Genomic DNA, 15,765 nt, shown 5'->3' on the forward strand with positions numbered 1-15,765 from the left:
ACAGCCAGCGATAGTGAGCTCAGAGGCTGCGTGCTTCTGCCTGGGGGTGAAACGTGGACCCAGAAGGGGCTCTTTAACAGCGAAGGAACCAGGAAGGACTGGGAGTCTGCTGGATGAAGGGAGAGAACATTTTCTGTCCATTTCTGAAACAAGAACAAATCTTCTGCGGTGACTTCAAGGAGCCTGAGTCATCGTGGGATTTGGAGTATGTCAGATGAAGTTTGAAGTCAGATAATAGTCCAATAGTTCTCAAGTGCCTTCTGCGCTTGCTTTTTTAGTGATTTCAATCCTTCCCCTCCTCCGTATCTCTCCATCTCCGCTCCCCACCCCCCACAGCAGCTTCCTGTTCTTGGTGGCTCCTACCTTTCCCAGAATTACTCTATGCTCCTGTTAACCCTGGGCTCAGTTGAGATTTCCAGTCATTAGTCCTGGCCACAGCTTCATGTCATAGAGATTTATTTTTCCCTTTCCCTGAAGTTTGGTGGGAACCTGAGTGCTGGGAATCCACCCAGGCCCTTCACTCCTGACCCTGCCCCAAAAGCTTTCTGAAGTCTGGCCTCACAGGCTCTGAAGACACCAGAGAAAAAGAAAACTTGAAAAGGGGATATTTTTTTTAAAAATCACGGTCCTCGAGTATTGCGGAGACAACCTCATTCCAAATAACCAGCAACCCTGTGTCTCAGAGATAAAGAAGGACAGGCTCCTCGCCCCTCAGAGGAGAGAGCCAGGGAGCGTTCAGTGCCTTCTGCAGGCTCTTCCCAGGGTTTTCCCGGGGGTGTGGAGAGGGATTGGGGGTTGTGCATGAGCGCTGGACTCGGTTTTCTCTATCTTCCAGACTCCGTTTTCAGAACCTCACTTCTCTTCCTGAGTTCCCTCCTCTGCTTTCAAAAGCGTATGTGAAACCATGCCCATTCCTTTCTCTTTAGGTCACCAGATTCCTTTACGGGACTGGCAGCGGGTATAGCCCCAGGTCCTGTTAGGGCATGTGAGTGGTGGTGGGGCTGAGATTTGCCAACCTCTACGCTCTGGGGGATTTTAAGTGTTCCAGGACTAGCTGTTCTGCTAGTCCTCCTTTTCCCTCCCCTCCCTGACCCTTCTGCCCTTTCCCCTCCTGCAGACTCAGGGGACCCCGAAGGTGGAAGGGAGCTCCTACCCAGGGGGAAGAAAACCCATCCAATTGCCCTAGCTGCCTACACTTAGTTCTCAGCTGCCCTTCCTCGCCCCTCCAACTACTCCCTGGGTCTGAAGCACTAGCCCAGTTTGAAACACCCCTCCCGCTTGGAAGGAGGCTGGGCTAGCCAGGGGGTTATTTTGGGAGCAGCTTCCGAGATCCAATGGCCTTGTTAGGGCAACAATGACCTTTCCATCCCAGGAGGAGGGCAGGATCCAGAGGGGCGGGGCAGCGGCAGGGAGATCGACAGCCCCGCACACCCACTGGGTGGAGAAGGGGGCCAGCCGGCTGCAGGAATTCAGCCTCAGGCTGGGGGCTGTCACCAAGGAAGAATTTACCCTCTTCGAAACAGACTGGGGACCCCTCCACCCCACCCCTTTCACTGTGCTTCTTAAAGGGATCACACCGTTTTTCCTTTGACTCCAGGGAAGCCAGACTTGGGACACTCTATGGAGACTTTGAATCTTTCCCTCCTGCTTCCTTCCCAACTGGCAGCCTTCCTCTGGCTGGTTGAGTGGGGGCCTCCCAGGCATGGCACTGACCAGCCGACCCAGTGCTGACTTGGCTCCTGGGCTCATTCAGCCTCTGGTGGCATCTTGCTTTCTCCCTCCTGGGGCACAGTGGTGAGTCAGGGGCGCCCAGCCCTGAGTGTGCTTGGAGCGTGTCGCTGGCACCCCCCATCGCCCTCTCTCCCCCACGCTGGAGGACGGTGAGGCTGTCAGGGGCTACGATGAGATGAGTGGGGGCCGCTTTGACTTTGATGATGGCGGGGCATACTGTGGGGGCTGGGAGGGGGGAAAGGCCCACGGACATGGACTGTGCACGGGCCCCAAGGGCCAGGGCGAATACTCGGGCTCCTGGAACTTTGGCTTCGAAGTGGCGGGCGTCTACACCTGGCCCAGTGGGAACACCTTCGAGGGATACTGGAGCCAGGGCAAACGGCATGGGCTGGGCATAGAGACCAAGGGGCGCTGGCTCTACAAGGGCGAGTGGACACACGGCTTCAAGGGACGCTACGGAACTCGGCAGAGTGGCAGCAGCGGGGCCAAGTATGAAGGCACTTGGAACAATGGCCTGCAGGACGGCTATGGCACCGAGACCTATGCAGATGGAGGTGAGCCCAGCCTGGGGCCCGCAGAGCTAGTAGGAGCCAGACCAGTGGGGAAGACTGGTGGAGGGTGGGAAGAGGGAGGGGCAAGGTGACACAGAATCAGAAAAGCCAGGATGCTCTTTGCTGTGTGGCGTTGGGCAAGCTGCCTACCTCTCTCAGCATCCATTTCCTCGTTAGTAAAGGTGGGGCTAATAACAGGGCCATTGAGCAGTGTTCAGGACAAGACCTGCTGTAACACACTCAACACACATTCAGTAAAACCTAACTACTACTGTTTGCATGCTAGGATGACAAACAGCCATGGAATATACCCTGGCTTGTGCTCTAGAAGAATTTGGTTCTAATCTCAACTTTGCCATGAAAATTATTTTCAAGCAATAGATCATGAAGTATTTATTCATTCACCCATCTATCCATCCACCCACTCATCCATCCACCCACCCACCCATCCATCCATCCATCCACCCATCTATCCACTCACCCACCCATCTCATCCATCCATCCATCCACCCACCCACCCACCCATTCATCCACCCACCCACCCATCCATCCATCCATCCACCCATCTATCCATTCACCCACCCATCTACTCATCCATCCATCCATCCATCCATTGTTTTGTTTAGAGCATATTTCTGTGGTACCTCCTATTTGCCAGGTATTATAAAAAGAGTTAGATTTGAAGAGGAATAAGATACAGCCCAAGGCTTCAAAGATAGACTCGTAGACAAACAATCATACACAAGTAGGTACAGAGTGCTGGGGCAGAGAAGTTAGATTTGAGGAGGTCAGGGACTGCTTTAGAACAGGTGACATCTGAGCTGGATCTTGTTGGGAAAATTGCTTTAGAGAGGGTGTGAGTGGGGAGAGAAATGAGTAAGAAGCTCAGAAGCATGAGCGTGCCCAGGGGGTTAAGGAGATGAAGAGGAATTTTCTGTGGCAAAACAGCTGTGGGAAGTGGCAGAAAAGATATCATCACCTCATCCACTGAGCATGACTTTGCATATATCACTTAGTTGGGCCTCAGTTTCCTCATCCACAAAATGGGCTTTAGAATGTCAGGTGCTGCTCAAAATACCGTCACTAGACAGGCAGTATCAACATCATCTGTCCATCAGTTAAAAAAGCAAACTCAGGGGCCCCACCTAGACCTGAATCTGAATCAGAATCTCTAAGGGTAGGCCCAGGCATTTGTTTTAACAAGCTCCCCTGGAAAATTTTATATACATTAACGTTTAAGAAGCATTGCTTTAAATCAGGCACTTGCAAACTATAGCTTAGCCGGCCAAACCGGCCTGATGCCTGTTTTCGTACAGCTTATAAGCTGGAAGTGGTTTTACATTTTGAAATATTTGGAAAAAATCAAAAGTAGAACTCTACTTTGTGACATGTGGAAATTATATGGAAGTCCCTACATAATATCCTTTTGGCCCACAAAGCCTATAATATTTACTATTCATCTATTTACAGGAACGTTGGCCGGCTCTGCTTTAAATGGTCATTCAGTTTCCTTCCAGCTCAGGATGCTTCTCTGAAGTCTCCTTAACATGCCCCACTGGGAAGAGGAGCTGACACAGATAACTCAAAAACTATAGCTGCTTTAAAGAAAATATTTTGGCGTCTGTCTGAAGGCATTCATAGTGTATCTGCCGCTCATCTCCCCTCTTTAGGACAGAGGGCAGGAAGCGGGCAGGCTGGGAGTGGGTTTGTGCTGGAGCAGGAAGGAAGGAGCATGAACCAGCCCACGGGGGACGTTATGCTCAAGCTGAGGCCTGTGGGCCTATCCAGAGGGGCCTCAGGTACAGCATGGGCTCCCAACTGGGCTGTCCGCTGGGGGGTGTCTGGCGAGGGCCTACCCTCAAATGTGTCTAGATGTGGGTGAGGTTGTGTCCCCGGAGTTTCTGTGGGCACAGTGGAAGCGACACAGCCCTGGCTGGAATCGGACAGCGCTGAGGACAAATTCTGGCTCCACACTTCCTAATTCGGTGACCTTCAGCCGTTTGCTGAACCTCTACAGTTCGGTGCAACTCAATTCCCTGGATGTTTATGCTGGACACTGCGCTGAGCACTGGGGACAAGTAGGGAGCAGGCCCCAGTTTCTCTGGCTAGAACACGGAGATGATCCTTGAGTGCTTTGGGGTGCCAATTACCTATGCAAAGTGGTACCAAAGTAGGCCAAATGTCCCTTCCCTCTTTCCTCTCTCCAAACCAAGGTGTGTGTTGGGGGCCTGGGTGTGAGTCATAGAGACACATTTCTGAGAAACTATGGACTGATTTCCCAATATGTCTTAAAGGGGGGAAACCTATTCATTCACTCATTCATTCATTCATGCAACCAATATTATGGAGCACCAACTATGTGTGAGGCACCATCCGACAGCAAGTTCCAGGAGCCAGGGCAGTGAGCAAGCAAAGGTACGAGAAAAGGAAGGAAGAGGATGACTTTTTGGATAGCGTGGTCTGGGAAGCAGGATGGGAGGCCTCCGGAGAGCGTAACACCTTCCAGGCGGGGAGGGAATGGCAGTTGCAAAGGCCCTGAGGCAGACCTGGACTTGGCATGCTTGAGGAACAGCAGGACCGCCAGGGTGGCAGGAATTGAGTGGATGAAGGGAACAGGCAGGGGCTGATGTTGGAGCTGTGGGTGTGAGCCAGATCACGTAGGCTTTGCAGAGCCCTGGGTTTGACTCTGGGTGTGCATGGGAGGTCTTCAGGCCAGGTTAACTGGAAGACTTGCTCCTCTGGTTTGTCAGAGGCCCAGACTCTTCTTCCAAATGAGACAGTCCCACATCCAGGGGCCCTGGAAATCTCACAGATCTCTCCCAAGCCACACACGAGGTGCAACTCTCCAAAATTAGATGTGGCCACTGCTTCGGAAAATCTCTTTAATCAACCTGTCATCAGTCCCCTGAGGGTTTGTTAAGGACCTGCCCTTTGCCCCATCCTGAGTAGTGCTGAAGAGAATGTAGACAAATAAGATCCTGTGATTAGAAACGGCTGGGAGTCGGGCAGCCCTGGGTTATTACCTTGGCCTATCCTATTATTTCATATCGTGGAGCCTTAGTTTCCTCACCAATAAAATGGACTTATGCTAATCTCTCCTAAGATTTCTCATGGGAAAAATGGGTACTCAATAAACGGTAGTTGCTATAATTACTATTAACTCTCACGAATTCGCTCAATAAATATGTACTGAGTGATTATTATGAAGCAAGCAGTATAGTGCTGGGAGGGAGGAGTGTAGAAATGAACAGAATGGAAAGGGTCCCTACCTTCCATTGAATCTACAAGAAATCATACTATAGGGTGTCGGGTGCTACGCAGGAAAGTACTGGGGACTAAGGGATGAAGAGGCGGGCAACTAACCAGACTAAGGCAATCAGGGAGGCTTCTTGGAGTAAGCGGCAAGCTGGGCTCTGAAGTACGGAGTGAGGCAGGTGACAAGGGTGGAGGATGAGTGTTCCAGGTTGAGAGAACAGAGTGCACGAAAGCCAGGAAGTCTAGCACGTGCTGCCAGCCAGGAGATAAAGCTGAAACTTGCATCTTATCAGCAGTTTTAGGAAGTACTGATGAAAGGGACAATATGTCCCATTCCTCCACTCCCCACCTTACCTTGCAGCCAAAGGAAACAGCAGTTTTCCAAACCGGGGGTATTGTCCCATTAACAGGTGGTAACCTCAATTTAGTGGGTCATGACCTGCATTTTTAAAAATGAAAGAACAAGAACAGAAAAGGCAGAGTGTTTCACAGAGCATAAGAGTATTGTTTGCTCAGCTGAAGATACATGTACATACATAATGTGTGTGTGTACATGCATCGTGTGTTTATTACATGGTGTATAAATGTATTTCTTACTGCAGGTCATGGTCAAAAAAGTTTGAAAATCACTGTTCTAAAGTGACTTCATGAAGCCCGGCCGCAGCCTCTCCCTCTCCTCCGCTCTCCAGCTCTCCCCTGGGAGGGGAAGGTGGTGAAGGCAAGGAGCTCCCACTCCCAAGCTCCCGAACCCTGCTGTAAGCCGCCTGGCACCCCTCCCCCACCTATAGCCCTCTTCCTGCCCTGGCCATATATAGCCAAAGTAAAAATAGCTGCGGGCCTAAATCGCCAAAGCAAGCATACAGCCCGGCCTTAAGTAGTAATGCTCCTTTGGCTGCCTAGCTCTTCCCACCCCAGAGACCCACAGACTCCAGGCCTGGAAGGGCCACTGGTGATCTTTGCTTTCCGAGGTCCTTGACCTGGAGCCCTGGCCTTGGCGGCAGAGGCCCATCAGCGTGTAGGCAATATGTGTGCCTATGTGCATGGACTGTCTGTGTTTTTCCTCAGATAGCCATGGGATTCTCAAAGTACTCTGGTGTTAAGTTCCAGAAGCACTCAGCTAGTCAGTAATCCCTTCCCCAAAATGTGCAATGGAAAAACCAGGCCCAGGGGTGCCTGGGTGGCTCACTCGGTTAAGCGTCCGGGGCTCTTGATTTCGGCTCAGGTCATAATCTCGTGGGTGGTGAGATCGAGCCCTGCGTCAGGTTCCATGCTGGGTGTGGAGCCTGCTTAAGATGCTCTCTTTGCCTCTCTCTCTGCCCACCCCTTGCTCTCTCTCTCTCAAAAGCAAACAAACAAACAAAAAAAACAAAACCAGGCCCAAGATGGACTTTGTTCGTAAAGCCAGTAATAATAATAATAATAATAATAATAATAATAATAATAATAATAGTTGATTTTTGGTGTGCTTACTATGTGCCAGGTGTTACTCTTGGCATGGAACATGTGTTATTTAAACCTTCACAACTGGGGCACCTGGGTGGCTCAGTCGGTTAAGCGTCTGCCTTTGGCTCAAGTCATGATCCCAGGGTCCTGGGATGGAGCCCCGTACTGTATTCTCTCTCACTGTCCTCTAACTAGTAAGAGGCAGAGATTGAATTTGATGGTAATAAGTAGTAATTAAAAAGTTCATAGTATATGGGGCACCTAGGTGGCTCAGTTGGTTAAGCATCAGACTCTTGGTTGCAGCTCAGGTCATGATGTCATGATTGTGGGATCCAGCTTCGTACTGGGCTCCGTGCTCAGTGCGGAGTCTGCTTCAAATTCTCTCTCCGTCTCCCTCTCATTCACTCTGTCCCTCTCTCTCAAATAAATAAAAATCTTTAAAAAACAGTTCATAGTATAAGTAATTATTTTAATAAGTGATAAACAACTATACAAAGTAAGACTGGCTACATGACTTGTGAGACCCAGTACAAAATGAAGATGCAGGACCCCCTCTTCAAAATCATGAAGAATTTCTTTTTTTTTTTTTTAAAGATTTTATTTATTTATTTGAGAGAGAGAATGAGAGAGAGAGAGAGAGAGCATGAGAGGGGGGAGGGTCAGAGGGAGAAGCAGACTCCCTGCCGAGCAGGGAGCCCGATGCGGGACTCTATCCTGGGACTCCAGGATCATGACCTGAGCCGAAGGCAGTCGCTTAACCAACTGAGCCACCCAGGCGCCCCAAAATCATGAAGAATTTCAAGGTAATGACAGCAGAGCATTAAACCAAGCGCAGGGCCTTCTAAGCACAGAGCCCTGAGCAACAACAAAGGTGGGGGATGCTGGTGAGGCGGGCCTTGACAGTGGTCACGACCGCATCTACCACTTCTCGTGTCTTTACCCTATACCAGGCTCTGTGCTAAGAATCTTACATGCCTTATATTATTCAGGCTTCTTAATAACTCATTGACTACACTAGTGGCATTCAAATCTTTGCGGTTGCAACCTGCTATAAATTAGATATTTCACATCGTAATTCTGTACATACACACACAAAAATGTAAAACTGAAATAAATCCTCACAAAATAATATTCCCTTCCTATATGCAGTGCTTGCTATTTTTTCTTTTATTCTATCTTGTCGAGAGAATTAAATGCTGCCCTGATAGAGTAAAGCACTTACAACAGGGCTTGCCATGTGGTTAGTGCTTTTATTATTTTTACATGCTGAAAAGTTGGTATTTTTATGTTTAACTATGACAATTGGGTAAAAAACCCAAGGCTCTGCTCTCTGGATCCAATTTTCTTTCTCTTGCCCAAAGCTGATGACTTAAGCTCATTTTAACCCAACTGACTGTGAACATGGGAGCAAAATGAATTTGCCAGGATAGGGGCCTGCGCAATACCTAGTGTCACATTATCTGGGCCTGGGATATGTGTTCCTTGAAGCAACTTCATTCATTCATTCATTCATCCATCCATTCACTCATTCACTCATTCATTCTCCAAAGGAGTATCTTTTCTATTGATCTGTTTGTCTACCTTTATGCCAGGATCACACTGCCTTTGTTATTAGAGCTTTATAGTAAATTTTAAAATCAGAGTAAATCCTCCAACTATGCTTTTTTCAACTGGGTTCTTCTAGGTCATTTCCATTTCCATATACATTACAAAATCAGCTTATTGATTTCTACTAAAAAGCCCAATGGGAATTTGATTAATAATGCATTAGACCCATTTATCAATTTGCAGAGAAAGGACAACTTAATGGCAATGAGCCTTCCAATTCATGGACAATGGTATATATCCCTATTTATTTAGGTCTTTAATTTCACTTAGCAATGTTTTGGAGTTTTCAGTGTTTTGCACATCTGTTTTGTTGAATAAAATTCGTAAGTTTTTAAAATGATACTGTAAGTGGAATTTTAAATTTCACTTTTCCAATTGTTCATTGCTAGGTTATAGAAATGCAATTATTTTTGTACATTGACTTTGAATCCTTTTACACTGCTAAATTAATTTCTTAGTTCTAGTGGGATTTTTTTGTTCTTTTTTGGATTTAAAAGGAACATATTTTAATTTAAAATTTCTTGATTGCTATTAAAAACCAAGTGTGGAAGTCCTAAGAGAGTCTGACAGGGGCACTCGCAGCTTACAGTAGCCAGATCTGGGTTCAAATCCCAGCTGTGCCACTTCTTAATTCTATGAATGTGGGCACATACGTAACCTCTCTGAGCTCCCATTTCCTTTTTTTCATTAGAGATGTCAAAATCTTCAAAATATGGTTGAAACAATGAAATGAGATAATACATAAAAAGCATTTCACATACCGCCTGGCACCTAGAAAGTGCTAAAACTATTCCCCTTTCTGCATTTCCTTCACAGTCTAGAGGGTGAGTTAATTCAGGATGGCCTGAACCACAGCTGTTTTGGGGAGACTGTTTCAGCACAGAAACTAGCTTTTGGCTTTGGAGCAGTTAATAAGCTAAGACTTTGATTCGATTAGTTCTGCCTTGAGTCCTGCCAGTGTAGATGGAACTCATGCCAGGCACGATTCCATTTCGAATGTAGAATCAGCATAATTTAACCTCATCTTGAAAATCTCATGTCCCAGTTCACAGCCAGGGGGCCAGCATGACAGCCGGCTGAGTTGCTGTCACGGCAGCTTCTTGGCTTTATCTGGGACCCCAGGGGAGCAGAGCGGACCCTGAGCGAGACAGGGAAGTGGACACAATTAGTCTTTCTTCTCTGCAGCCTTGCCTTCTGTGATGCGTGTGTCCAATTGGCCAAATCTCTGCACACATGCTCCTGTCCAAGGCCAGGCTCTTGCGATTCATCAAGCTTCCTTGTTTCCAGAGACTGCTAATTCTGTGGCCCCAGCAGCTGTTCCCTGGACCAGCCCTTGCTGCCACACCCTTGTGAGGAATGTTGAGTCTCATTTTCTGAGGGCCCTGGTTGAGGTTGGGGTGCAGGCTGAGCGGGACAGAGTTGCTTCCTGCCGTAGGCCAGAGGGCTGTCCTTGTCCTCTCCTATCCCTTCTGAAGCCAGAGCCACAGAGTAGGTGGACAGTTAGGTCTGGTCACAAGTGAAGCATCCAGGACCCCTACTTGTTCCTCTATAACTGAGACTTGACTGACCCAGACCCACCTGGCAAAATCCATAGAATGATCCAGGGGCTGTGGGAACTCTAGAACCCCCTTCCCTCCAGACAAGTAGAGAGCACCTTGTGCCTGGATGTATTCAAGCATATGCTGCCGACTGTCATATGGACAGTATATAGTGGGGGTGACACACTGAGGCCTGAGGGCTGCACACAGCCTGCAGGAAATGTTCTGTTTGGTATATACAATGTTTTTATTACTTTCATTTTTTTTAAGTTTTATTTATTTTAGAGAGAGAGTGAGCGAGCATGAGCAGGGGGAGGGGCAGAGGGAGAGAGAGGGAGAGAACGCTCATGCAGACTCCCCGTTGAGCGGGGAACCCAACGTCAGGCTCAATCCCAGGACCCCGAGATCATGACCTGAGCTGAAGTCAGGACCGCACTTAACCGACTGCACCACCCAGGCGTCCCTATGACTTTTATTTTTTAATTTATTTAATCTATTTTTTAAAGATTTATTTATTTGAGAGAGAGAGAGTACAAGAGCGCAGGGTGGGAGGAGCAGAGGGAGAGGGAGAGAGTGTTCCAAGCAGATCCGCGCTGAACGCGGAGACTGATGCGGGGCTCGATCTCACAACGCTGACATCACAACCTGAGCCGAAACCAAGAGTGGGACACTCAACCGACTGAGCCTCCCAAGTGCCCCCATGACTTTTATTTTTAATTTGAATCCTTTATGGATATACCATCTTAACAAAGTGATCAAATTTCACATCGTTGATGACAGGACAGCCTTACAATATAGGCCCTTGATGGGAAAAGCGCACAACATCCACTATTCCTGCCGAGAAGGTGTGGAGAGCGGGCCGTGTATGCAGAGACCTGTAGGCCATCGTAAGACTCTGGCTTTTCCTCTGAGAAAAATGAGGCCTATAAAAGTGACATGATCGACCTTGTTTAAAGGGATTCCTTTGGCTACTGTGTTGAGAGACTGTTTGGGGAAGAGGAGGTGGTACAAAAAGGGTAGAAGCAGGGAAGCGAATTAGTGAGTTTATTGCAATCTTACGGGTGAGAATACAGGCTTGGGCCACCACCTTGTAGCAGCGGAGGTGAGGAGAAGGAAGTAAATCCTGGATCTGTGTTGAAGGTAGAGTCATTAAATTTTGCTGATAGACTGGCCTGGGGGAGTGAGAGAAAGAGGAGTCAAGGCTTTGGCCTAAGCCACGGAAGGATGACATTGCCCTGACCTGAGATGGGCCAAGTGTTCAAAGAGGGAAGGTCAGGAGCTTGGTGTTGGACATTATGGGTGAGAGATGCCTGTTGCACATGCCATGTGGGCATGAGGGCTGTGGGCAGGCCTGAGCAAGGAAAGGAGGCCTGAGTGACCCGTGTGGGGTCCTTTGAACCCAGACTCTCTCCCCTTGATTTCTTTTACCTCTCCTACACCCAATTATTTCTGATTCCCAAGGCTCTCAAGATTACTGAGCTGACTCAGAGCCTGGTGAAGGGACTTCCACCCAGGCCACAGGTCCCCAGGACTGGCAGCACCCGGGTGATGTCACTTGTTTAATCCCATTTCTTGTATGAGCTGTGGGGTGTCATCTGGGGTAGCAGCCTCTGGATGTGGGGGTGGTGGAGCCCTGCAGGCTATGGGGACTTGTCATATGCCCGCTGTAACCTGACCTTGCTCCCAGGAGCTAGTCACAAACACTGCTAACTACTCTGCTCTGGGTTACTTCTCAGCGATCCTGGGAAATCAGGGACAGTGGAACTTTGATAGGTAGCAGCATTTGGGAGCCATGGGAAGGGACTATGGTGCCACCTCGCAGGCAAGCCAGAGAGCAAGGCATTAGGATTCAGTAGCATGATTGATTAGCAATGTCTGTTGTGGTCACAGGGTGGGTAAGAGATGGCCCATATGACAGATTACTTGTTGCCTTGAACTAGATGGTCTTGGAGGGCCACTCCAACCTGTGACCGCGGGATTGAAATAGTCTCACTTACCCCGAGTTGAGGTTGTCTATAAACGTGTTACACTTTTGCAGCTATTGGGAGGGAACATGACAGTCTATATTACATGTGGGGTCTGGCACCAGCTGCTACCATCTCATGAGAGCCCATCCCTATATTTTCAGAAATTTTGCAAGCTAGCTGTTCAACTGTGGCCTGACTAGCCACTGTGGGTATATTTACATGATGGAACTTGGCTAGCACTACAAATTAGGGTTGTTTGTTTATTTTTCCAAAGAGCTATTCTACTAGCATACCACTGAACATTGTGCTAATATGAAATGCCCATTTTTTCCTTCTCATCCAGTTTGAGGGTAACCAACCATCCTGCTTTGCCTGGGAACTGTCCTGGTTTTAGTACTGAAAGTCCTATGTCTTGGGAAGCCTTTCAATCTAAGGCAAACTAGGTCACCTTGCAATTCTCTCCCATGAAGTGAAGGGAGCCAACATTTGTTGAGAATCTGGTATCTCTGCTAGAGAACCCATGTAAACCCTCCAGCAACCCTGCAAAGTAAACTTGCACTGCTTACTTTACTGACCAGAGATAGACTTAAAGAGAACGTGCCCAAGGCCATGAACATGTGCACTCATCTGATAGTATCTGCTGAATGCCTTCTATGTGTCAGTCATTGCACTGAGTGCTTGGGATGCTGTGGTGAGTATGGCAGTCTTGGTCCCTGCCCTCAGAAGCTTGTGTTCTAACAGCAGAGACCAGCATTGGACAGCTAGTTAATTACAAGTGGGATAAGCAATTTGAAGGGAAAGCAGAAGAGTGTATGGGTGTAACGGGAACTTGATCTGGTCTGCTAATCACAGAAGGCTTCCTTGAGGAAGTAGTGTCACGGCTAAGATCTGACAGATGAACAGGGGATAGCTGGGTAACAGGAGCTACACAGTGCCAGACAATAGGAGTGAGGACAAAGGCTTGGAGGTGGGCACAAGAAAAGGCTGTTGTGTTCAAGAAAAGGCAGGAGCACAGAGACTGAGAAAGAGTGGAGTCAGTGAGGCTGGAGGGTTGGCAGGGCCCAGATCATGAGGGCTTTGTGGGTCGCAGCGCAGAGTTTGATCTCATCCTTATGGTAGATACTGCCGGACACCCTCAGATACTGCTCCAGAGCAGGATCCTCCTTCCCCCCAACCTGCTGCCAGGAGTGCTGGTTGCTGATGGCTCATAGTGGGGCACTGTTGTCTGTCAAAAGGAGTTGCCTAGCTCTGTGGGCAACCCATAGCTAATGAGTGCTTGATACAGGAGTTCAAAGACCCAGCCTCCTGGACAACTCTGAAGGGCCATAACAGCTCCAGAGATCCCCATGGGATCAGTGGAAGCCTTGGTTGCAACAGTTCAACTTCCTCTGCTGTTGAATCCTGCTTCCTCATAGATGTTCATCCCAAGAGCATTCCCCCCAAATCATTCACATACAATCTTTGCTTGAGGACCCAAGACCATCCTCAAGGCACTCAGAAGCCACTGCAGGGTTTTAGGTGGGGTCACCTGGTCAGATCCACATCTTATTAAAGAGATGACTCTGGCAGCAGCAAAGGGTGGACTGAAGTATCAGGGGAGGTGAGAGATCAGGGAAGATGCTCTTGTAGTAAACCAGGGAGAATTGTGCAGCCCGGACCAGACGGATGAGTTGGAGATAAAGAGAAGTGGGGGAAATTAAAGCAATATTCAGAGTCAGGCCTGTCTGTTTCCAAAGCCCAAACAATTTCCATTATTCTGCTGCCCCCAAAGACGTCTTAGGCCTGGCTTGCTTTCTCAGGGACACTGGGTCCATGGTCTTTATCAAGGTGGGTTAGAGCCAAGCTGGGGTGGGTCCCCTATACTCAGGAGCATCTATATATCTATATATAGGTATCTGTGGCATATGGGCATGCCTGTTCACCACCATGCGCATTGGTTTACCTGGTCCAATTCTGGTGTACCTGGACAAGAGCCACTGACCCCTGGACTCTCTGGTGCTCAGTCCCCTACCTGCCATTCTCCACCTGAAACCCTGTCTGAAATCTGCTGATGACACTTTCATGGTCCTGTCCAAAGATCTTGTCCTAAGATCTGACCCTATGTGAGAGAACTTAGAGAAGGACTAGGGATGGCTATTAGCCCAAAGAGATGAGATAGAGACAAGATAGCTATCATAGGAGGTGAGAAGTGACAAATGTCTCAAGTAATGAGAGTATGGAGGAAGGAAGATAGCCCAGGAAGGTTTCCTGAAGGAGGTGGCTTTGAAGCTGGGCTTTGGTGGATTTGGGAAGACAAAACTAGGAGGGTGACTTGGGACCAGGTCATGAAGACACTGGACTGTCAGGTCAGGACTTCCATAGGAAGCAGGGACCCCCCACCCCACCCCCGGAGAGGAGCAGTCATGACTCTTCTCTCTCCATCTCTGTTCAGTCCTCCAGGGACATTGATGTTCAGACTTTAGACAGTCTTCTAGAAATAGGCAGGTGTCACTGGCCGGAGGGGGTGGTGTTCTCAGTGTCCATTCTGTATTTGGAGGCAGAATCCCTGATCTGGCCCACATGTCTCTTCTCTATTTCAAAGTGGACTCTGGATCTCCTAGACTTCCCTTGGGCTTCTGAAATGGTTGGCTTCCTTCAGAGATGAGGTTTGGATGAGGGTTTTCAAACCTTTCAAACTAAGTCATTTAAATTCTTAGTTTGAATTATTCCAACTATGAAATCAGAATGATGACACCTATACTTGTTAGGATATATTTTTTTGTCTGCAGGTAATAGAAAATCCTAACCCCAAGTGAGTTAAACAAGTACTTTCTATAGAAATATAATGTGGGCTACATATGCAATTTAAACTTTGCTAGTAGCTGTATTTAAAAAGGTGAAATTAATTTTAATAATATATTTTATTTAACCCATTACCCAAAATATTATCATCTCTACATGTAATCAATATATAATTATTAGTGAGATATTTTACATTCTTTTTGGGGGGGTACTAATTCTTTGCAATCTGGTGTTCAATGGCCACCTACGTCTGGTGGCTACCATATTGGACAGCATGACTAAAACAATAAGGATATTTATGATCTCATGTAAAGAAGAATCCAGAGGTAGGGCTTGGTTGACTTGGAGCTTCAACAGTGTCAACAAGGGCCCAGATTCCTGCCACATTTTGCTCTGCCATCCATCGCGTCAGCTCTGTTCTCAGTAGCTCCCCGCATGGTACCAAGTCGACTACCACAGCTCCAGGGGTCACCTCCACATGCAGCGACACCCAGCAGCAGAAGACTATGTTTCTGCATGTTTCTCTTTATAAGAAAGAGGAGCTCTTTTCTGCTTCCCCTCTGGTCTTGATGCTGGATTTCATCAAATGCTCACATTGAATCTGATCATTGGCAAGGTGAGTAGATAGGAAGTCTGGCTGAGAGCAGTCAGGATCTACCCCTGCATGGGGAGCCTTTCTCTAAGGCCCAGGGAGGAAGGCTGGGCCGCAGAACAGAATGAGGTTCCATCAGCACAGGAGAGGTCTGCAGTTGGGTAACAACCAGGATCACAACACCTGCCAGGCACAGCAAGTTACAGGTTTGACCGAAAGAACGGAGCCCACTGGTTAACTGGAGGTCAGCGGAGAGGTTTCACAGCTCTTACTCAAGTTGCATATTAAAACCATCAGAG

General features: G+C 48.1%; 1 protein-coding gene across 4 annotated transcripts in view; it reads left to right on the top strand.

Annotated features, from left to right (window-relative positions):
* The first annotated feature begins 1,330 nt into the window (after positions 1-1,330).
* LOC115937097 (junctophilin-2) overlaps positions 1,331-15,765 on the top strand; it is a 63,462-nt gene continuing 49,027 nt past the window's right edge. The window contains exons 1-2 of one of the 4 annotated variants that reach the window (XM_031029406.2): positions 1,337-2,285; positions 3,753-5,759. In XM_031029406.2, the coding sequence (XP_030885266.1) occupies positions 1,907-2,285; positions 3,753-3,817 (444 nt within the window). In that variant the 5' untranslated portion in view covers positions 1,337-1,906 and the 3' untranslated portion in view covers positions 3,818-5,759. Of the gene's footprint in view, positions 2,286-3,752; positions 5,760-15,765 lie in introns of those variants that run through there. The other 3 variants (XM_081832731.1, XM_081832732.1, XM_081832730.1) reach the window with 3 other exon arrangements.

The sequence above is a fragment of the Leptonychotes weddellii genome, chromosome 10, assembly GCF_054177405.1.
Source record: "Leptonychotes weddellii isolate Sample4059 chromosome 10, ASM5417740v2, whole genome shotgun sequence".
Taxonomy (NCBI): Eukaryota; Metazoa; Chordata; class Mammalia; order Carnivora; family Phocidae; genus Leptonychotes; species Leptonychotes weddellii.